At 45.9% G+C, this 22,986-nt stretch overlaps 1 protein-coding gene and 1 long non-coding RNA gene across 2 annotated transcripts in view; one reads left to right on the top strand and one right to left on the bottom strand.

The window, feature by feature from the left end:
* Slc16a2 (solute carrier family 16 member 2) overlaps positions 1 to 7,464 on the top strand; it is a 120,330-nt gene extending 112,866 nt beyond the window's left edge. The window contains exons 5-6 of the mRNA XM_028891977.2: positions 3,004 to 3,232; positions 4,856 to 7,464. Coding sequence (XP_028747810.1) covers positions 3,004 to 3,232; positions 4,856 to 5,076 — 450 coding nt within the window. The 3' untranslated portion in view covers positions 5,077 to 7,464. The remainder of the gene's footprint in view (positions 1 to 3,003; positions 3,233 to 4,855) is intronic.
* Positions 1,224 to 9,288, bottom strand: LOC114708609. Its single transcript, XR_003736825.2, has 3 exons — positions 8,845 to 9,288; positions 2,302 to 2,390; positions 1,224 to 1,338 (listed from the first exon to the last, which is right to left on the bottom strand). It is a non-coding gene; the product is annotated as an uncharacterized LOC114708609 (long non-coding RNA).
* Between the last annotated feature and the right edge of the window lie 13,698 nt (positions 9,289 to 22,986).

Below are 22,986 nucleotides of genomic sequence, written 5' to 3'. Positions count from 1 at the left end.
CAGGAGTATATGTGCTCTCCCAGCCTCTTTCACATGTCCACCACCATGGGTCTTCCCTGCCAGCATCAGCAGCTTCAAGATGCTAGAGAGTTCAGAAAATGAGAACAAGCTGGCACTGAGCCAGAAGTTTCTTTTGCGTTGAGGCAGCAGCCTCTGCCTGGTGCTGTAGCTCGCACGCTTCTGTCACTACAGTTCCCAGCAGAGAGGCAGGGCCTAGGCTGGTTTTGCTTTCTTTTGTGCTGTTTAGAGCTCCAAGGGACGAGGAGGCGCAGCTAGTTATGAGGCTGAGCTAGGTAGAACCCAGGACTTCTGCTGACTTCCCCCATTTTCTTCCTTGTACTAGACCAATTTCACCACTTAGAGTGATAGAAAATAACATTAGAACATAGCTGAGACATCTTCACCACCTTATAGCCTAACTCCCTCGTTTTATGAATTTTGAGGGTTTGGGGCTGGGATGGGTGTGCTTCAGACAGTAAACTGCTTTCTTTGTAAGTATAGGGAGCTGTGTTTGACCATCAGAAGCCATGTTTTTAAAAGCTTGGCAAGAAGAAAAGAGGGGACGGCAAGATGGCTCAGTGGACAAAGGTGTTTGCCACATGAGTTCAATCCTCAGGGCCAACATAAAGGCAGAAGGAGAGAACCGACTCTGCAAAGTTGTCCTCTGACCTCCACATGCACACTGTCACACACACACACACACACACACACACACACACACGCACGCACGCACGCACGCACGCACGCACACACGCATGCATGCACACGAACATGATGATGCTCACATGGAATCACAGCACTGGGGAGGGAGAGATAGGAGGGTCTCTGGAGCTGATAGCCAGCCAACCTAGCCTAATTGGTGAGCTTCCGGCCAGTGAAGATCTCTTTCTCGAAAGAAGTAGACAGCCTTCCTGAGGCTGGCATCTGGAGTTGTCCTCTGACCTCCACATTTATATCTACATGTGCACATGCATCTGAACCCACAAATACACACACACACACACACACACACACACCTTTTCAGAAAGAAAATTATTTTAGGACCAAAGCACAAGACAATGGATGAGCTTCTTTCTTTTCAGTTTTTTTTTTTTTTTTTTTTTTTTTTTTGCTTTTTGGTTTTTCAAGACAGGGTTTCTCTGTGTAACAGCTCTGGCTGTCCTGGAACTCCCTTTGTAGACCAGGATGGCCTGGAACTCACAGAGATCTGCCTACCTCTGCCTCCCAAGTGCTGGGATTAAAGGTGTGAGCCACTGACTTCCTTTCAGTTTTTCAAGATGCTCCATCCTGGGAATTGGTGGCCTCCTTTGCTCTCAGTGTCAGCTGCAGAAGTTAGGCCTGGGTAAGGAAAGGAGGGCACATAGCTTCAGATCCTCAAAAGCCACCCCATAGACCCTGTGGTACCCTACAGTTAGTAAAGCCAACCAACATGCCAGACATGTAGCCCCTGAATAGTCTATTAGAAAGGAAATAGAAACAGCCTGCCAAATGACCTCATTTGAGACCATTTTTGAAGGCTGCATTCCAGTTTGAGGAGGGATTATAAATTTCCAAGCCTTGACAAGGCCTCGTGGAGGATGATAAGAGAGAGCTAGATACAACAGTTAGCAATTTCAGCTAAATAAGATCAGTTAATGGGGTCCTTTGTGGTATATAATGATACGAACTCTTAACTGCCATGATCGCCTTGATTGATAAGTGGGTCTGATTTTAGCTCATGGTTGCTTGTCAACCTCCTACAGGAGAAGCTGGGGTGGCTCTGTTCTTATTACTAGCTTCTATGTAACTACCTCAAAATGGCCTGGACCAAGTTCAAAGTCTCCCAACAAAGACATTCTAAGATGGCATTATCTTCTCCAGAAACCAGTTCCTAACCTAACAAAACTACTGTCAGCAACAACACAGACAATCTGTAGGTCATGAAACAGATTTGACTTGTGTTTCTTCTGTGTTCCTAGGTATGTTTTCCTACCTATTGGTCAACTGTGGGCTTTTGGAAAATCTGTGGGCATCCTAAGGCCTTAGTAAACAGATCAGGTTTTAGGTCTGGCCCTGACATGACCTGGCTCGACCAGCTGCAGTGAGCTGGGAATGGGGGTCTCCTCTCTATGCCCACAGTCCAAGGCTTCAGTCTGGCTCACAGACACTGATTGCAAATGGCCTTAATTAAAAACCAGAGAGAGAAGGGAGGTGGTTTTCAGAAGAAAGACAGGTTCTTCAGTTTGGAGTCCTTTTGCTCAGCCCAAAGAAATCGCAGTGACTCGTCAGTGCTCCTGGGCTGCTTTGGGACACTGCAGATACCTTAATGTTGGCTTAGCTCCTTTGCACAGCCTCTCTGTTGCCTTCTCAGAGTGTCTTGCCAAGTTCAAAGGTTCTCAGAGCCACAATGCCTGAAATATCAGAGATAGATTATGTGGGCCATATCCTAAAACATAAGAAAACCTGAGACAACTTCCCAATGGTCTCTCTCAGGCCTGGGTATTTTCTAAATTCTACCCCAACCAAGATGGATGTTGGCTCCTTCTCCATTTTAATAAGCTGCACCTTGCATCGAAACCCCATCTAATCATCATGCAAGCCTTCCTTGCCTTCTCCCTTCCTCCTCCCATGCCTTACTTGATCTGAGAACATGAACAAAGCTTAATCCTAGACCCTGTCTCAGGATCAGAAAGCAGAAATAGTGATTCCTCCCTTTGCTCAGCATCCATAGCAAAGACCAACTTCTTTGGCTATGGGCAAGGCAATGTCCTTCCCCTCTCACAAGTTTTTGTCTGTTTGTTTGTTTGTTTGTTTGTTTGTTTTATTTTGTTTTTTTTTAATTCAGCTGCATAGGCGCTCTCTTAAAGACCAGATCCCTCAGTGAAGGGTTTAGACAGGACTTGCGTACATAGTAAATATACTCAAACTGCACACTCTGCTGATACCCTACACAGTCCCATTTTACAGACGATAGAAAGGAAGATCTGAGAAAAGAAATATGATTTCAGGCTCTTGTTTCTCTAGGTCCTCTCATTCCTGCTCCTGGGCCTGATGTCCATGATGATCCCCCTGTGCCAGGACTTCTGGGGCCTTATCGTTGTCTGCCTCTTCCTGGGATTATGTGATGGCTTCTTCATCACCATCATGGCTCCCATTGCATTTGAGCTGGTGGGACCCATGCAGGCTTCACAGGCCATTGGCTACCTCCTGGGCATGATGGCCCTGCCGATGATTGCTGGCCCTCCCATTGCAGGTGAGGCTGATCTCTAAGGTGTGAGTCCTGTTTTCCTTGGAAGGCCCCTAGCTCTTTGGAGTACCTCTGCTTGAGACCTCTTTCCCCTTGATCTTCTGTATAAACATCCTTGTTAGAGTGCATGAAACTCCTAACAGAAGAGATTAAACAGTACACGGGCATGGGTTGTCCAGGGCTGTATATGTTTCACTAGCATTTCATTGTAGACAGTGTGCCTCCTTCTAGAGAGCAGAAAGAAAAGAAAGGTAGCCTTCCCGATCACTGTGCAGCCTAGGCTGACCTGGTAGACTAAGCTGGCCTCAAATCCTTCATCTTCCTGATTCAGCCACCCAAGTGCTGATACTTTTTTAGGTATGCACACCACACTGACTTTGGTCCAAGTTTCTCTTTACTCTCTCCACAACGAAGTGATTAACTTCAAGGTGGTTGAGTAAAGGAAGTGGTAAAAGAGAAAGCTAGCTTGACTGGATTTACTAAAACTATAGGTACCCTCCACTTCCTGCTCTTCCTCTACCGGTTTTGGAACTGAACCCATAGTAGAGATTGAATTAAGGAAATACTCCAGGGCTGGCAAAATGCTGCTGTGACATCTCAGCGTCCAAACTGCTCCCTCCACCCTCCCAGAAGAGCATAGTGAGTACAAGAAAGCGGAAAAGCAGTCAAGAGAGAACTTCATCTCCTTTCCAGGAATTTACTGCAAACATCAGCTCATGTGTTCACTTCCCCTGGGCTTGTCAAATGAGCGCATTCACAAACAACTCTTTGACTCCAGGCTCTGGTGCAGTGGGAGCACTACTAGGAAAGGAGTCTCTACCTACCCAAAGAGAGCCAGAGAATGCACAATTCTGTCCACTTGGCTTATTTCCTGAGTAAACAAAAGGATAAGCATCTTCTGGCCTTTCTTAGGTAGTATTTCTGGACTCATCTTCACAACGAGGTACCTTCTATTAGCTTCTGAGGTCAGCTTCTCAAATCAGGTTGGTAGCTGGAAGAACCCAAAGGACTCATGCGTAGATGAACTGGAAGAAGACAGGCACATTCAGCTCAGCTTCTTCCTAGGGCAACTGGAACTTCAGAGAAAAGGCCAAGAGGAGGGCTGTAAAGTGCTTGCCATGCAAGCCTCCTGGTCTAAGTTTTATCTCTGGAATGTAGAGTTGTCCTCCAACTTCTGCATGATCACCGTGCAGTGCATGCGCCCACACACACATCATACACACACAGTAATAATAAATAAATGTGAAATAAAACAGGAATTCAGCTGAATTGCTCCACAAGAACAATATAAGGGTGGGAAGGAGGGGGCTGGGGACTTCCACCGTGAACCATTCTCTTGAGTCTTTTGAACTCAATTCCTTTGTAACTCCAGCCCTAGGAGTGACTGAAAGGTGGCTCGTAGCTTAATGAAAGACAAACACAGAAACTTTAAAAGAAGCTTCATTAGCGTCTTTGCTAATGATATTCACCTCAGAGGCATTTAGCCTTGAAGTTGAAGGAGCTCCTGAATTAGGGCTGCACAGGCCAACACTCTTGATTGGCACTGGGTTGACCCCCAGAAGAGAAGAGAGAGCATCTCGGGGTTGCAGAGAAAAGCTAAACTAAGCTCGTGTCTCTTGACCCTTTCAGGCCTTCTTCGAAACTGCTTTGGTGACTACCATGTGGCCTTCTACTTTGCTGGTGTACCCCCCATCATTGGGGCTATAATCCTCTTCTTTGTCCCTCTGATGCATCAAAGGATGTTCAAGAAAGAGCAGAGAGATTCCAGCAAGGATAAGATGTTGTCCCACGATCCGGACCCCAACGGAGAACTGCTGCCCGGCTCCCCAGCTCCTGAAGAGCCGATTTAACGCCTCTGTCTTGCCATGGTGTGCTCCCCTCCCCACCCCGCCCCACCCCTCCCCTCCACTCTTCCCTGCTCAGCATTTACATTTTTGCCACCAGCACACTTGTTCCCAACCCTGTACACACAGCATTTCAGCCACCTGACCATCTCCTCTGAGCCAACACTCTCAGTGTTCCAAACTCGTTAACCAAATTCTCCCCGGTGAATGCCTTGAAACTTGCCAGGCCCTTCTTCCAGGATCTGGGAAAATGTGGGATCACCCCCTGGCCTTTGGATCCTCTCCATATACTTTCTATCCCCCTGAGGGGAGGAGGAGAATGGGACCTCTGGCCCCAGCTTGTTAGTTACCCACTACAATCAACTGCCAAAGGTGCTACTGTGTCCCCAGAACCCAGTGGGAGAGACCCAAGCCTCTGCTGAGGAATCTGTTGCCATCCATCCTTGGGAGCCATTTGGGAGTTGTGGGCAGGAAGGCCAAATGAGACAAGGACCTTGTTTTGGATTGACGCTCCTAAGGGCTCTGCGGAACCCCGTGAAATTGTTGTGAACCATCTGTTTCCCTCTCCCTTCCTTTTCTTTTCTCTCTACTGCCTCCTCTCTATCTTCTTCCCCTCTATTTCTTCTTACTGTCATAGACACATAGGTGCTTGAAGAAAGGAGGGAGCCAGAGCTTGGGCCAATTGGCTTCATTTTGGCCCAGACCATCCCGAACACTAGCACTAATCCTGCTCATCTCAGGCGGAGCTACATCTCACTTTTGGGCTCAAACTGATATATAATTATAGACTGGAAGAGCAGGCTATCACATAGGGAAGGGATCTTAAACACTACAGAGTTCCATGTATCACTGATTTGGACAGATTAACCAAGAGGCCTTCCCAGTTTCCCATCCTTGTAGCCACCTGTCAAATGTGAAGAAACTCCTTTCATCTCATCAGACACAGGAGGAATGATGACAGTTCACTGGCATGATGGGGGGGGGGGTGTTGCAATGGTTAACGACTTGGTGAAGGACCAACTCCTCCATCTCTCACTTTTCGTAACAGGTCAATATTTCCACCTGGGCCAGGCCAGGAAATGAACTTAGAAAGAAAAGGAGAAAAACCTCATTGTGTACCTGTCCCAAAAAGACATAGGCAGCAACTGCACCTAGGGTTGGACAATTTCTTTTCGGAAGGGGAAGCCACCCTAGCCTCTACCACCCAGTCTGTCCCCCATTCTGGGCATCCTGGGCCACTCTACTGAGTGGGAATTACAGGTGCCAGAAAAAGGAAGTTCTGGACCACCATCATCCCTTTGAAGTTGGTGCCAGATACTGCCCTACACCCAGGCTCTGGGCAACAGTCTTACTGAAGAGCATTCCAAGTGCCCCTGGCCAGAGGCAAAGGGCACTGCCAGCCTGGTCCAGTTGCACAGCTCACCTCATTAGGAACTCAGCCTCTCTCCTCCCTGTCTTTGTGTGTGTGTCTCTCTCTTCTCTAAGCCTTTGTTTATTGTGTTCCTGTACCCACCCTTTCATCATCTTTTGCCAGGCATCCCTGGCTGTTACTTGGACCCAACAATAACTTGCCACCCCAAGCCAGGGTCATCCCAAGGCCAGGAGGATGAGATTGCTCTGAGGGGCTCCAAAGAATACAATGGTCCCCACACATGAGTTTTTCCGTTACTAACAGGCAGCTGGGGCATAGTTGGCCTCTGATGTTTCATTCAAGGCCAAAGTCCTGAGCCCCCCTCCGCTGGTCCCAGTCCAGCTCTTATCAACTCCCCAAAGGAAAACCCATTGGTTCTTGGCTCTGAGGACAGGAAGGGGTGGAGTTACTGTCCTGTCAGCTCAAGCATCTGTGCAAAGGAGAAACTGGGCCCCAGGAGCCCTGTGACTCCCAGGAGAGGCCATTGAAAACATCGGAGCTGCAATGCCTCGGCTTCCATTCCTCCTTGCCCCACGCCCCACCCCTCCAAGCCACTTGGGGTGAAGGGCTAGGGAGGGGAGGAATGAGCGTGCAGTGCCTCTTTTGTTACCCATGGCTGCATAGCTCTTAAGAGTCAGGCTGCCACTCACTTCTCTCCAGATGGAGGAAAGACATTCACAGGTCCCAAATCTGCCCATTCAGGTGTCACCTAACATTGGCAGGGTATCAGTTTATTTTCTCACGCGTGTGTGTGTGTGTGTGTGTGTGTGTGTGTGTGTGTGTGTGTGTGCACATGTGGGCTTGTGTGCTTTCCGAGAGACTGTTGTTTGGCCCAGGCATCACAGTATTAATATTTAGAGTAGGAAGTAGCCTCGTAGGCACCACAGTTAAAACAAAAAGAACAAACCAAATTTCAGAGCTTGAGACCTGGGACATTTAAATCCTCAAGGGGTTTGGAACAAAATAAACAGATCTAAACGTTTGGTTTGAGTATGTATGTTCTCTACAAGGGTGCCATAGTTTTAACCTGGTTGACAGCAGAAAATTTGGCTTCACAACTGAAGTTCCATTCCAAACAGTATTTCTGTCTGGTTCTCTGCACTCCAGGAAAGCTGACAGCGGAAGAGAGGAACTGGGGGGAAACTGTTTCAGACTGAAATGTTCGATGGTACTCTTTAATGGGGGACGTGGTTACTTCACAAAATGAGGACATAATTACTGGCTGAGCTGGAATGGAGGCCCCGTCAAGGCTGGGCCACCACCTTGATAGAAAAGTGCCACACAGCAAATCCGCAAATACAGAGAACCCCCATCTGTCTTCCTTTATTTTATTGCTGGGGTCCTTACAGAGGTTAGTATATCTCAGCTACACAACGCCACAGTCACAGAGTCTGGAATGGAAGGTGATCCCTGAGAGAGACAAGATTGTCAAAGCTAGGAGCAAACCTAGTCTTCGTTTTTTATCTTGATTTTAAATGGGGAAAGTGAGGCTAGAGCTAGGAGAGGGGTTCTTCGTACAGATTCACAGCTCATTGGGGACAGAGCAAACTGAGGACACACCCACCTCACTCACTGTGCAGCAAGCTCATTTCTAAAGGAGGAGCAACAGCACTAGCTCAGAGCAAAAGTAAAAGTGGAGCGAAATCTCACTTTCAGCGCACCCCAATCTCTTCAGCATTAGCCTTGCTCCCAACCCACACATAGCCCTGGTGTTCTGTCTCCCTCCCAGTCACCTTTGTGCAGCCTTGGCCTTGGAAACCTGATTCAATCAAATGTCCTTCCACTCCCAACAACCCAAGAGGTACTAATAAAATCCAGCTCCCTCTGTCCCTGTGCTGGACAGAACAGCGACAAAGCAGGAACTGGTGTCCTTTGAGAGAGGATGGTTTACCACCCAGCTCTTGGCTATTGTTTCTCCTTGCTCAGTGCAGACACCCTCGGGCCGCTGGCCTCCTCCCACTAAGGCTAATTACTCTATCCCGATGCCAGGCCCCAGGCTCTCTCACCCAAGATCTTCTGCCCCCCTCAGTGCCTCCTCCAGACCCCCCAGGGCTCAGTCTGTGTTTGATCACTAAGGATCATTAGATTTCAAAGCTGTAGAATCCTATAATTTTTTATGAGCATATGCTCTCCCCCAGGGCCTTTTCATGTCTGAAAAGGCAGCCAGCAGCTCCCTACCACTTCTCCACAGAAACAGAGCAGGCCAGCTGACAGGGATTACAAATCCCCAGTTTCTGACAGCTGGTACCAGGAGAGGGTGGGCGCTACTTAGAACAAGAAGCTTGAAGCAAGTTGTGAAATTCTAATAAGCTGAACCATAGCAAGACCCCAGAAAAACAAAAGGGAAGGGGCTGGATACCTACCTCCTGCAAGGACTGAGGAGGCTGCGCTTCAAAGGCCTTTAGATGCTTGCCTTTCAGCTCTCTCTAGTGGTCACCAGACACACAGCTTCGTGTCTGGTTTTTCTGGTCATATCAGTATCAGCAATGTTTCCTAGGGACCTGCTGTGTGTCTGGCACGCTGCAGAGCCCAAGAACTCAAGGTATGAAAGGAATAGAATTAAACACAATGATTAAGACACAAAAAGGAATTTGTACTATCTTCTTTGCAAGATATCTTTTCCTCCTCTGGGCCCAAGTGACCTGTTGCATACCAATCTTGGCGCCAAAATTAGGTCCTCTTGGGGACAGGACGGGGACCACCACGCCCCGACCCGGACCAAGACGCCCCACGCCCTCCCCCTCTGCTCCCCGCTTCAGGCTTCCCGGGCTGATTGCCCGGAAGAACTACCCCCGCCTCAGCGTCGGTTTCCTGCTGAGCCCGAGTCGGATAAAATTAGCCCGTTGCTCTCATCCTACAAGTGTCTGAGCCACGTACAGCGGGGGAGGGGCGGGGTCGACTGGGAAGCTGGCCGCCAGGCGCCCTCCCCGCTGCCCACCCGCAGCACCTGTCGCGTGTGCCCTGCGGCCGCAGCCTCTCCCCTGCCCGACTGCTGCCCCAGATCAGAGACTGTAGACCCGCGGGGCGACCCTCCCCTCCTTTCCTTTGTCATCACACCCACCCCGCCTGTCCCTGAAGTGGCCGGGCGCACAGACCCGGGGCTGCACATTGCTGAGTGACTTCGCCCCTGAGCTTCGCACCCTGGGACCGCCTAGGGGTGCAGGCGGCGGTGGGGTCGCCGCCAGGTCTGCGTCCTGGTCACCTGCCACGTGGGGGACCGGGACAGGTACTCTGGCTGCTTGGCGGGCCTGTATCCTTTCTCCAATGCGGAAGGGATGACAACCCTCGTAGGGAGCAGCATCTGCTCCCGCTCCTCCTGCGGAAGAGAGACCTGGGAGCAGCCTCGCACCCGGCCAACTGTGCCCCAGCCCCATGGACACACTGCAGCTGCCACTGGTCCCGGCTCAGCTACTTCGAGATGCCCCGCCTTCTCCACCCTGCCCGCCACCGCCCCTGCCCGCCACCGTGGCTGTGGTGACCACAGTGCCCCATACCCTGTGTCTCGAGCCCTCGACCTGATCCTAGTTGAATCTTCAGAAACCCTCTTCCAAAGGGCCCACTCCTCCCTCCACGAGCGAGCATGATCCCAAAAGTCCCAGGGGTGACATATGGACACTGCCAGCAAAGGGCCTGAATGCGTCCCGTCCCGGCTGAAAGCACAAAGGGCATTAAGGGGTCTGTGCACTGAAGGACCTCCTGCCAGAGACAGCAACGTCCTCCGTCCTCCCTGTGCTCCTCACTTTACCTCCAATCCAGTCAGCCCCACCCGCCTTCTCCACTCAGGTCAGCCCAGCAGCCTGCTTCTGCCTGAGACTAGAAGACCTGACCTTCAACCTCCCCACTGAAGCCCCCTCAACGGTCCCAGAGAGGCCTACACAGATCTCAGTGCTATGGCATGACTTCCCATGCACCAGACCCTGGGTTCAAGCCTCCAACACATCACACGCACACATACACACACTCAGACACACACACATACACACACACACACACACACACACACACACACACACACACACACACACCAGTGCATACCCCAAAATTCTGGGAGCCAACTCCGCTTGTGTGAGTGTGCCCACAGCACAGGTTAGGTACCCCAGCACACAGATCCTCCCTAGATCCCACTCAGAACAGCTGCCCTGAGGTCCCTCAAGGGAGCAAATAGGATTTGCCTGGTTGGGGAACCTTCTTCCAAAAGCGATCCTGAGCCTTGGCAATGGTGGGAAGTCCTATGTTGCTCCGAAGACAGGCTTTCCTCCCTCTTCTCACCACACACGCCAGACTAAATCACCACTGACCTGCTCCCTTCAGCTTCTTGCCTAGCAGAGGGGGCCCCTCAGACACCTTAACTGTCCCCACTCTTGCCAACACTATCTCTCCCAGGGTGTGGGCTTTCGCGGGAGTCCATCTCTGCAGGTTGCTTCTGTCTTGGGCTTGGGCAAAGTCAAGGTTGCCTCCCAGATTGTTCAGCCAGCTGCCTGCTGGTTTATCAGTGCTCAAGCATGTGCTCCTTTGTTCCTTGGTGACTGAACGCAGGGACCCCTCCACCCTGTGGAGACATGGAGGCTCCCTTCCATGACAACCAAGCCTCTTTCACCTGTAGACAAGCATTCACAGCTCACACTTGATCCTCCCTCTACCCTGGGAGACAGCAACTCTTGGGCCCAATTTACAGGTGGGAAAACTGAGGCCCAGAAAGCAGGGGAATGCCAGGTCCTGGACCTCTTCTCTGAGGTCCTTCAACCCCACCTCACAGAACAGAAGCAGATCCCCTGACTTCTCAGGAAGTCTACCTTCTGCTTCTGAAGTCAGCACCTGCTCCTCCCCTGCCTGCTCTGTGCCTCAAAGAAGGCCCTGAACCAGTTCAGTAGCCCAGCAAAACTATGGAAGCATGGAGAGTGACAGGAGCTAGGCTAGATGCCATGTCCTACATGGCTTGGTCCTGGCACCTGGACACATATCCATACAGAAAAGCTGGAATGCAGCGGGCTGTGTGCTCACTCTGATGGAGTGCACCTATGAAACGACCAGGAAATTCAGCCAATTTATTATGCACAGCACAACGAGGTTAGAACACACAGCACAGCCAGTGGTCTGTGAGGTGCTCTGCAGTTAGGGTGTCCACACAAGATTTGTCTTTCAAATATGCTTGTTCGGACTAGAGAGACTGCTCAGCAGTTAAGAGCACTGACTGCTCTTCCTGAGGACCTAGGTTCAACTCCCAGAACCCACATGGCAGCTCACAACTGTCTGTAACTCCAGTTCTAGAGGACCTGACACTAACACACCAATGCACATAAAAATAAAGTTAGATAAGTTATTTAAAAAAAAAACAACAAATATTCTTGTTTTTACTCCACATAAGCATTCATTATAATACCATGCTAATATAAAAGCTAGACAAACGTCTCACCAAGCAAGGAACCCTTAGTTGATCAGAAAATGCTGCCGCAGGGTTCCAGTGTGGAGTCTTCTCTGGTGAGGATGCTTCTGAAGCATCGCAGGTTCAACCCACGACTGCAATCAAGTCCTTCAGTTGTGGCAAGCCAGAGGGATGGCACTGGTGGAATTCCAGAAGGTCCTTAAAAGTGCCAACCAGCAGTAGTGATGACAGGCAGGCATGTGTGACCTCAACAATGGTGCCAGAAGTTCAACAGTCACTGAAGCCAGAGGCGCTGAGTCCAGTCTCAAGGTCCTCTTGCTGATGGGTATCAATGCAGAGGCTAGAGAAGCCATGTCTCCGGAGCACTGCAGTGCTATCCTAAAGGCAGTTCCAAAGATCCCATTTTCGTATCATTTCACTGGGCAGGAGCTTTGCTCTGTTGGGCCTCACAGCTTCGGGCTGGTTCACTAACATATTAATAATGCGTTTTCTTTTACCATTTATTATATAATAAAACTCAAGGGAAAATATAAGGATAAACCTGAGACAAGTCACGACTGCGATACACGCTGTCACCATCTACTTCACAGCTTTAAAGGACCCGAGCATCCTTCTGCCCTGCCTCCTCTTCACCCAAGGCCTCTCTTTGTTGAGTTTGCTGGGGAACTACCTGATCCATTCCGACCAGATGAATGTGAACTCAGTCTCTTTAACCAAAGCCTGACTTCACTGAACATCCGACCACAACACAGACAAAATCCCTGCAACATATTGATGCCACCCTGGGGTTAGTTCATTAGCACAACCAATGCCTGTCTTGGATTTGGTTGTATCTGAGCTAGCTGCCTTATGGCCAGTCCATAACACATCAGATATTGCCTTGATGGAGAGGGACTAGTTTCTATCTGAGATTCTTGGTGGCAAGCTCCAATGTTAGAGGCAGCACATTATTATTTTAAAAACACAAAATGGTTTCACTTAAGTTCCTAACAGTTGCCTAGTCTAGGTGGGAGGTCTCTGTAGGGGAGCAGTCTCAGGCTATAAATATCTGGGAGAAGGAGGCTGTGGTCCATATTTTCTGCACATTGCTTATATTAATCAGGGTTCTCTAGAGAAACAGAACTGATAGAATTAATATATGTGAGATTAATTTGAGTGGCTTACACTCTGTGGTCCAGCTAATCCAATAATGGCTGTCTTCTCAATGGAAAAGCTAAGAATCTGATAGTTAGTTGTTCAGTCCACGAGGCTGGGTGTCTCAGTATACATTAGAATCCCGAAGAAAAGGGATCTACTTCCAGGAAAGTAGTGCCTCGGCAACAGGGTAGATGAACTTGCCAGTGAGAGTGAGGGCAAGCAGGCAAAAGCAAAAACTCCCTTCTTCCATGTCCTTTTATATAGGCTGCCACCAGAAGGTGTAGCCAGGATTTAGGGTGAGTCTTCCCTACCTCAGATGAGGCAATCAAGAAAAATCTCTTACAGATGTATGCAGCAGCTTGAGTTTTAGTTTGTTCCATATGTAGTCAAGTTGATTAACCAAGATTAGTCATCACACTGATCTTAGCTAAAGCTAAATGAAGTCAGAACCCACAAAAGCCTGGTCAAGAATTTATTAAGATGTGCAATGGGAATAACACACTCACGAATACAGAACATAGTAGACGCCACTGATAACCCAGCTGTCATTGTCCTGCCCAAGGGTGAAGAGAACCAATCACAAGTCACGCTTCTCCATCATTTGTTCCTGCTCTGATCACCCTAGAGAGAGAACACAACCCCTCTTCCTCAATTCTTATCCAGTCACATACACAGACAAGACCATGCCCTACGGTTTGTCACCCCAAAGCCATTGGTTGAACGGACCGAATTCCCACAACAGCTAAAGGTTGATCATTTCTCAACACTTGTACTTGAGCCAGAGGAAGCTTTGTCATTCACCTAAGCCTAACCTGGGGAAGACCTTACTGTTTCCATGAGTCTGAGGGATTGGGGTCCTTAACTTGGCTGTGTCCATGTCAATAATACACATTCACTCTGGACTTCATTCGCCACCCACAGCTATAGTCTTTGTGGACCCCACCACACCCCTCCATGAGCTTCCCCTATGGAGGACATAAGCTGAGCAACTAAAGATCTTGAGCTGCCTTTCATGTGATGTCTTCATCGCTCTCTGTCCTTGTCAGTGTTCTATTGCTGTGAAGAGACACCATGACCCTGACAACTCTTACAAAGGAAAGCATTTAATTGGGGCTGGCTTACAGTTTAAGCTCTTGTCATCATGGTGAGAAGCATGGTGGCCTATGGAAGCCATTCTTATTCAAACCATCACATTCCACTCCCTGGACCCATAGACTTAAGCCATATCATAATGCAAAAATACATAAAGTTCAACTTTAAAGTCCCTATAGTCTTTCTATCTCAAGACTACCTCAAAGCCCAAAGCTTCTTCTGAGACTTAAAGAATTCTCTTAACTGTAAACTCCTGTAAAATCAAAATCAAAAAGCAGATCACATACCTCCAACATACAATACCACAGAATGCGCATTAACATTCCAAAAGGGAGGAAAGGAAATACTGTGAGGAAATACTGGACTGGAAGTTAACACTCCAAAATCAGCATCTTGTACTTTACTGCCTTAGTCCTTCTCTCATTACTACCAGATCATTGTCACTGAGAATTAATTTCCAGAACTTCCCTTGACTTGTTTACTATCATGAGGTCTTTTGTCTAGGCTTATTATTGGAACAAAGAGAAGACGCTCATGTGGTGATCTGAATGAGGAATTGCCCCATAGGCTCATATGTTTGAATGCTTGAATATCAGAAAGAGGCAATATTTGAGAAGGATTAGAAGGATTAAGAGGTGTGACCTTGTTGGAAAAAGTGTGTCACTGGGGGTGGGCTTTGAGGTTTCAAAAGCATATGTCAGGTCCAGTGTCTCTCTCTCTCTTCTCTCTCTCTCTCTCTCTCTCTCTCTCTCTCTCTCTCTTTCTCTACTTATGGATCAATTTGTAGCTCTCAGCTACTGCTTCAGTGTCTGCCTGCATGCTGCCATGCTCCCTGCTGTGATGATAACGGACTAAGTCTCTGAAACTATGAGCAAGCTTTTCTCTTTTATAATTTATTTTTATTTTATGCCTATTAGTGTCTATTTACCTACATGTATGTCTGTATAAGGGTGTCAGAAGCCTTGGAACTGGAGTTACAGACAGGTATGAACTGCCATGTGGGTGCTAGGAATTGAACCTGGGTCTTCTGGAAGAGCAGCCACTGCGCTTAACCACTGAGCCATCTCTCTAAACCCTAAATGCTTTTCTTTATGAGTTGTCTTGGTCACGGTGTCTAGAAATAGAACACTGACTAAGACAGCTTGTTTTCTTTTACTTTTGTTTTGTTTTTGTTTTTCAAGACAAAGTTTCTCTGTGTAGCCCTGGCTGTTTTGAACTTCCTTTGTAGACTAGGCTGGCCTTGAACCCAGAGATCTGCCTGACTCTGGCTCCCCAGTGCTGGGATCAAAGGTGTTTGCCACTACACCTGTCTTAAAAAGCTCATTTTTAAAAGAATTATTATTACATAATTTCCACCTAATAACATGCATTCCTCAAGTCTTCCATCCTCCCACATCTTTCTTACTGTTAGAACCTATATAGTTTGCCCTCTTTCTCATCCAAACTCAGATGTACCCAGAAGAGTAGCCAAACTCCACAGGACATCTGTGGGAGTTTCTAGTAGGGGGCCTATCAACACAGAAAATATCACACTCTCTACCTACCCGTGGAAACTTTCGGGTTTATATCTGTCATTTGTTCACAGATTTATGAGACCATAAAAATGGGAGGAAAAAAGTATAAAGTGTCCAACACTTAGACTCCAAGTAAGTGTACAAGAAATGCCCTAGCCGGGCAGTGATGGCACACGCCTTTAATCTCAGCACTTGGGAGGCAGAGGCAGGCATCTCTGTGAATTCAAGGCCAGCCTGTTCTACAGAACGAATTCCAGGACAGGCTCCGAAGCTACACAGAGAAACTCTGTCTCGAAAAAAAAAAGCCCCCCTGGGGGGGGATAGGAGAAAGGGATGGAGAATGAGAACATGAGAGAACAGGATGGTGGACTTGGGGGAGGGACAGAGAGGGAGGGCAAGAGATATCATGATAGATGGAGTCATTATGGGGTTAGGGAGAAAACTGGTGCTAGGGAAATTCCCAGGAACCCAAAAAAATGACCCCAGATTAGATTACTAGTAACAGTGGAGAGGGTGCCTGAACTCGCCTACCCTGGTAATCAAATTGGTGACTACCCTAACTGTCATCATAGAGCCTTCATCCAGTAACTGATGGAAGCAGATGCAGCGATCCAAAGCCAAGCATTGGGCAGATTTCCTAGAGTCCAGTTGAAGAGAAGGAGGAGGGATTATATGAGCAAGGTGGGTTAAGATCATGACGGGGAAATTTACAGATACAACAGAACTAAGCTTGGAGCTCATGGACGCTAGTAGAGCCTGCATAGGACCAAGCTAGGCTCTCTGCATGTGGGAGACAGTTATGTAGCTTGGTCTGTTTGAGGGGCCCCTGGCAGTGGGATCAGGATCTATACCTGGTGCATGAACTGGCTTTTTGGAGCCCACTACCTATGGTGGGATGCCTTGCTCAGCCTTGATGCAGTGGGGAGAGGCTTGGTCCTGCCTCAACTTGATATGCCAGACTTTGTTGGCTCCCCATGGGAGGCCTTACCCTCTCTGAGGAGTGGATAGAGGGTTGAAGTGAGGGGGGAGTGGGAGGAGGGGAGAGAAGGGGAATTGTGGTTGGTATTTAAAATGAAAAAAAAACTTTCAAATAAAAAAAAAACAGATACCAGGTCCTGGGCTCGTTGCATGAGTTAGCTGTTTGAAACCTGGGACTTATGCAGGGACGCTTGGCTCAATCTGGGAGGAGGGGACTGGACTTGCCTGGACTGAGTCTATCAGGTCGATCCCAGTCCACGGGGAAGACCTTGATCTGGAGGAGATGGGAATGGGGGGTGAGCTGGGGGGAAGGGGAGGGGGGCAGGAAGGGGAGAGAACAAGGGAATCTGTGGCTATTATGTAGAACTGAATAATATTGCAAAATAAAAAAATGCATTGTAAAAAATAATAATAATAAAAATCAACAGGGGGCAAAAAAAAAAAAAAAAAAAAAAAAAAAAAAAAAAAAACAGAAATGCCTCTAAAAGGGAACTCCAACCCTCCAACCCTTCTACTCTTAAGGTATAATGGATACCTTGTAGGCTTCATTCCTGTTACTTTTCCAGGCTTGGATTGACTCCCTACTGCTGTGGGATGTTCTGTATGTTACATGTGTTGCTTGATTGGGTAATAAATAAAACACTGATTGGCCAGTAACCAGGCAGGAAGTATAGGTGGGACAAAGAGAAGAGAATTGGGAGAAGTGGAAGGCTGAGGCAGAGAGACCTGTCAGCTGCCGCCATGACAAGCAAGATGTAAGGTACCAGTAAGCCACGAGCCATGTGGCAACTTATAGATTAATAGAAATGGGTTAATTTAAGATAGAAGAAGTAGATAACAAGAAGCCTGCCACAGCCATACAGTTTATAAGTAATATAAGTATCTGAGTGATTATTTTATACGTGGGTTGTAGGACTGTGGGGCCTTGGTGGGACCTGGAGAGACACTCTCCAGCTACAAATGGTGCCCAACTGGGTTGGCAAGAGTTTCCACCTAAAACCTGAGAAAAAAGATTCTAAAACAGAGCTAAAAACAGTTCCTAGTTGTCTCTCTCAAGTTAGCGGCAGCCTGCATGTTTGAGCTACTATCTACTATGGTGGGTTCCTAGCGTGTGCGCTTGACCTGCAGTATGGCAGGAATGAGGCCTCTACAGGTGGCACATTATGCTGCCTGGTGGATTTAGCCTTTGCTAGTACAAAACAAAAAGAGATTTCTGGGCTACACACTGCTTTGATAAGAAGCATAGACCCACTATTTCTGAGAGTTGATGACTCCCAGAGCTGGCAGAAAACATACCACGGCCATGTTGGAAAGCTAAAGTAGGCAGAGACAGTAGCCACAGCTGTGTTTCAGTCTTAGTAATGATAGATACAGTTTAAAGAAATAGGTTCACAATAAGACTGATTCAGAGCCGGGCGGTGGTGGCGCACGCCTTTAATCCCAGCACTCGGGAAGCAGAGCCAAGCGGATCTCTATGATTCGAGCAGCTGGCTACCAAGTGATTCCAGGAAAAAAAACAAAGAAAATGTCTCAAAAAAATAATAAATAATAATAATAATTTAAAAAAGACTGATTCAGATGAAATAGTTTACAATGTATGTAAAAATGTACGTAGACTTGAAAGAGAGAAAAAGGAATATGTGTAGTTATATAAACAAATAGATAGTTTTTAAAAATAAAGTCTTTAAAGAGACAGTAAAGATAATATAAAAAATAAGCCATGTAAAGATGGATATCACACAGAGAATCTGGATTATGTTCTCTTTGATATTCGTAACTGAAGAAAAACATTTGATTGTAAAAGCTGTTGAGTTAGGCCAAAATGTATATTTTAAAGGTACCTTGACTTCAAAATTTGGATCTAAGGATACATTGTTTTGGAAAGGAGGCTCTGCTTTTGTTTCCACAGAAAGCCAGAGGCTATGGATTTGTTCCAGATTAAGATACATCAGGTTTGACCAGCCAAGACCCCCTGAAAGGTCTCTGATGACACCATGGCCCAGATGACCCAACATCCAGAACGGTATTCAAGGCAACTGGCTCAGATGATATACCTTCACAGACTACTCCATGATTCCTAAAATTTTCTTTGTGTCCCCATAAGATACAGCACCCCCCTCCAGCAGGAAGTAATATGAAAAGCTATGCCCAAATTCCCAAATATACCAAGCTGGCTTTGGAGATGGAATTGGTTCATTCCTTCTCTAAACCCAGGCATATTGCTTTAAAAAAATGGTTAAGAGATTCTTGTGTCCCAAATCAGAAGAGCCCTGCATAGAACCTCATTACGTGGGTTGTGGGGCTGCAAGGGCTTGGTGGGACCTGGAGAGAAGCTCTCCAGCTACATCCTCTGTTCGTTTCTTTCCTTATAGGCACAGTGCCTTAACCATTTTCCTTCCTCCCACCTGTGATAGAGTTCAATAGGTTAGATTCTTGTGGACCTCTAGAATTTCTCTTTGCAGATATATTAGTTAAGGCATAAGTGACTAACACCTTATCCTAATGGTCCTGCTCATAGTTGGTGCTGCCTTCATAGCTACACTTTCTTTAATAGCTCTATCTGTCCTCCCTCTCCCTGCCACAGATGGATTTTTGTGATGGAATGAGACAGATCTGTTCCAAAGGCTTAAGCTGGTCTGTGCAGAACTGGTTTTTGCTGTGGAACAATCTTTGTACACTATAAATATGTCATTACTCTCATTGGTTAATAAAAGAGCTGACTGACCAATAGCTGGACAGGTAGAAGTTAGGCAGGACTTGCAGGCAAAAAGGAGCACAGGTAAGAAGAAGGCAGGAATCTCAAGAGTCTCAAGGAGACACGGAGAAAAGCAAGATGAACATGCCACATGGCAGAATGTAGATAAGAAATATGAGTTAGAGGCTAGAGAGATGGCTCAGTGGTTAAGAGCACTGACAGCTCTACCAGAAGTTCTGAGTTCAAATCCCAGCATCCACTGGGTGAGATGGTGGCTCACATCTACCTGTAATGAGATCTGGTGCCCTCTTTTGGCCTGCAGGGACACATGCAGGCAAAACACTTTATACATAATAGATAAATAAATCTTACAAAAGAAATAAGGGTTATTTTGACATGTAAGAGCTAGTTAGTAACAAGCCTAGGCTATCAGTCAATTATTTACAATTAATATTAAGTTTTTGTGTGATTATTTGGGAGTGGCTGGTGGAACAGAGCTGATGATGGTCCCAATGAATTGTTAGTTCTTTAAACATTTGTTAGAATTCAGAAGTAAAGCCATGTTATCTTTCCTATCTTTTTCTTTGTTGAAAGATTTTTAATACAAATTCAGTTTGTTTATCATTGTTCTGTTTAAGTTTTTTCCCCATCATTTCCAAAATTCAAGGAAATTTCTGCCATTATGTTATTTTCTAGAACAGAACTGAAAATTCTTCATCAGTTTATGGTCAGTTTATAGTTCCTTCTTTTGTCCATGATTGTAGGTAATGTTTTTCTGAATGTGCTTAATACTTGTGGGCATATGTTTATGTCTGTGCATTGAAAGATTAGGTTCTATTAAGAAATTCCATTATTTGGGGTCTGGCTTTGTTTATTAGTGTCCTTCCAAGAGATTCTAAGCAAGCCTTATGATGCTCTTTAAGCCTGTGGTTATTATCACTCTTTCTTCACTAGATGGCAACCTAAGCCAAGGTTTACTGTGAGTCAGCATCCAGGGCAGACCCTGAAGTTTGGCCAGATGTGTCCAGGGCTATGCCTCACTTTGCTGAGTCAGAATCTAACCCCAAGGCAATTTACCTTTTGCACCTACTTACCTCTCCTTCCTCAGAGGGGACAATAACTCTCTTTATGCTGTACTACCTGGTGTTGGGGAAGAAATGAAAAAGTTCCAAAAAGACTGTAGTGGGTCATATTAAAAACCTATAGCTACTAAGACTAGCAGGGAGACAAGACCCATGCATCCTGCTAAGTTTTTTGTGGCCTGAGGATTGGCCAGTGAGGATATGGATGAGGATATGGAGCAAGTCCATGATCTCACCAGGGCTAAGAATCATTTCCTGACAACAGGGTGGGGTCCAGAGGTTACAGCCACAGGCACCGACATAGAATTCTGGGGGGAGGCATTCTCTGTCATTCAAAGTTCTGTACTTATTCCCCCATCTCTTGCTAACCAGCAGAGAGAGTCTGTCTCCATGCTACACTGCCTAAGAATAGGGGAAGGATAGTTTCTTTTGATATGGGACAGAAACTGGTAAGTCCAGCGGTGAGCTTGTTTCCTCCAAATCTGGTGGTAAACGTAGTTCCACCTTATTGGAAAGCTGAGGTGGGCGGAGCCAGCAGCCACAGCTGCGTTTCAGTCTTAGTAATGCTGCAGTTTAAAGCAAAAGGTTCACAATAAGACAGATTTAGATGGAATAGTTTACAATGTGTAAAAGTGTATGTAGGCTTGCAAGAGAGACAAAAAGAAATACATACAGTTATATAAAGAAATACTTTTAAAAAATAAAGTCTTTAAAGAGAAAGTAAAAGTAATATAAAAAAGTAAGCCACGGAAAGATAGATATCGCACAGAGAATCTGGATTACGTTGACTTCGGGACTTTTAACTGAAGAAAGACATTTGATTGTAAAGGCTGCTCAGTTAAACCAATATGTATATTTTAAGGTACCTTGACTTCAAAATTTGGATGTAAGGATATGTTGTTTTGCTTTTATTTCCACTGGAAGCAAGAGGCTATGGATTTGTTCCAGATTAAGATACATCAGGTTTGACCAGCCAAGACCTCCTGAAAGGTCTCCAATGACACCATGGCACAGATGATCCAACATCCAGAATGGTTTCAAGGCAACTGGCTCAGACAATACACCCTCACGAACTACTCCATAATCCTAAAATTTTTTTTATGTCCCCATAAAAATACAGTGCCCTCATCCAGCAGGAAGCTATGCCCAAAATCCCAAATATGCCAAGCTGGCTTTGGAGATGGAATTGGCTCACTTCTACTCTATTGCTAAAAAAAAAAAAAAAAAAAAAAAAAAAAAAAAAAAAAAAAAAAAAGGTTGAGAGATTTTTCTGTCCTATATCAGAAGAGCCCTCTGGTGTGGGACAGAGAAAAAACAATATTTTTATTTAAAGCAAGTTAATTATAAATACAATCTCTTTCTAAAGAAGAAAAGGGGATAGCATAGATATAATAGGATAAAAGGGTAGATAATGAACCTACTTTTAAAGAGTAACAACTTGTTTAGAAATGTTTTACATTGCTATGGATTTTAGTTTATTGATACAAGTTTAAACTTAATTTTGTTATACTATATATATATTTCTACTCTCATTTGAGGTATTATGTTTATATAACTCATTTATATTGTAATGGATAATTAAGAAATACAGATTAGTAATTAGTCTTCTATGATAATCAAACTTATAGTCATGTTAGTTTAGTTTTCTAGTTGTATATAGATATATTTCAGACAGATAGGTAATCTTCAAACACTTCAAAGACCTACAGAATATGGCATTTAAAATGTTTTTAAAAATTTAGACTTTCTGGACAGTGAGACATGTCTGCTCCTGGTAGCACCAATTTACTTCAGAGAGGAGGATGGGCATCAAAGACACTATATGAAGTTTATCTTCTTCTTGGCAAAAATAGCCATTTGGGCAAGAAACTGTTCTTGCCTGGACTGCTTGATCAACTGGACATACAGGACCCATAGAAAGGTGACCACTGAACTTTGCTTGGCAAAATGATCCTTCAGGTTCCTGCTTCGCAGAGGAAAATGTCAGACATTCTACAGGACACATAGAGAAGTGACTGAGAGACTCTAAGCCTGTGGGCTGAAGACAGATGCCCCAACTTCACAGAGGAACTTTGGATGACTGTCTAGGCTGCCAGATGTCTCTGTCTACTCTTGCAAGACTCTCAAAAGTTGTTTGCATCCTTCTCCCATTTCTCAGGTAATAGTATATCCTTCTGAGGTCTTTGATGTAGTTGAAGACTAGATAGTTATGATTTCCTTAGTTATGATAAAAGATAAGTTAGATATGAAACCTTAGACTCACAAATATAGAATAGATAGGATATCTTCTTTAATTTTGCCAAATACAAATAGACTAGATATTATAACTATAATTCTTGCTTGATAATTGTTTTGTTATATGTAATTTTACTATGTTAAATTTAAAACCTTCCTTTTTGAAAAAAAGAAAAGGGGAAGTGCTAGGGATGTCTTTCTGAATGCTGTGAATGTGTTGCTCTGATTGGCTGATAAATAAAATGCTAATTGGCCAGTAGCCAGGCAGGAAGTATAGTATAGGCAGGATAAGCATAGAGGAGAATTCTGGGAAGTGGAAGGCTGAGTCAGGAGATGCTGCCAGCCACCTCCACCAGGAGAAGCAAGATGTAAAGAAACCGGTAAGCCAT

The sequence above is a fragment of the Peromyscus leucopus genome, chromosome X, assembly GCF_004664715.2.
Source record: "Peromyscus leucopus breed LL Stock chromosome X, UCI_PerLeu_2.1, whole genome shotgun sequence".
Classification (NCBI taxonomy): domain Eukaryota; kingdom Metazoa; phylum Chordata; class Mammalia; order Rodentia; family Cricetidae; genus Peromyscus; species Peromyscus leucopus.
The sequence above is the reverse complement of the archived record's forward strand: the minus strand, read 5'-3'. Positions and strand labels throughout refer to the sequence as shown.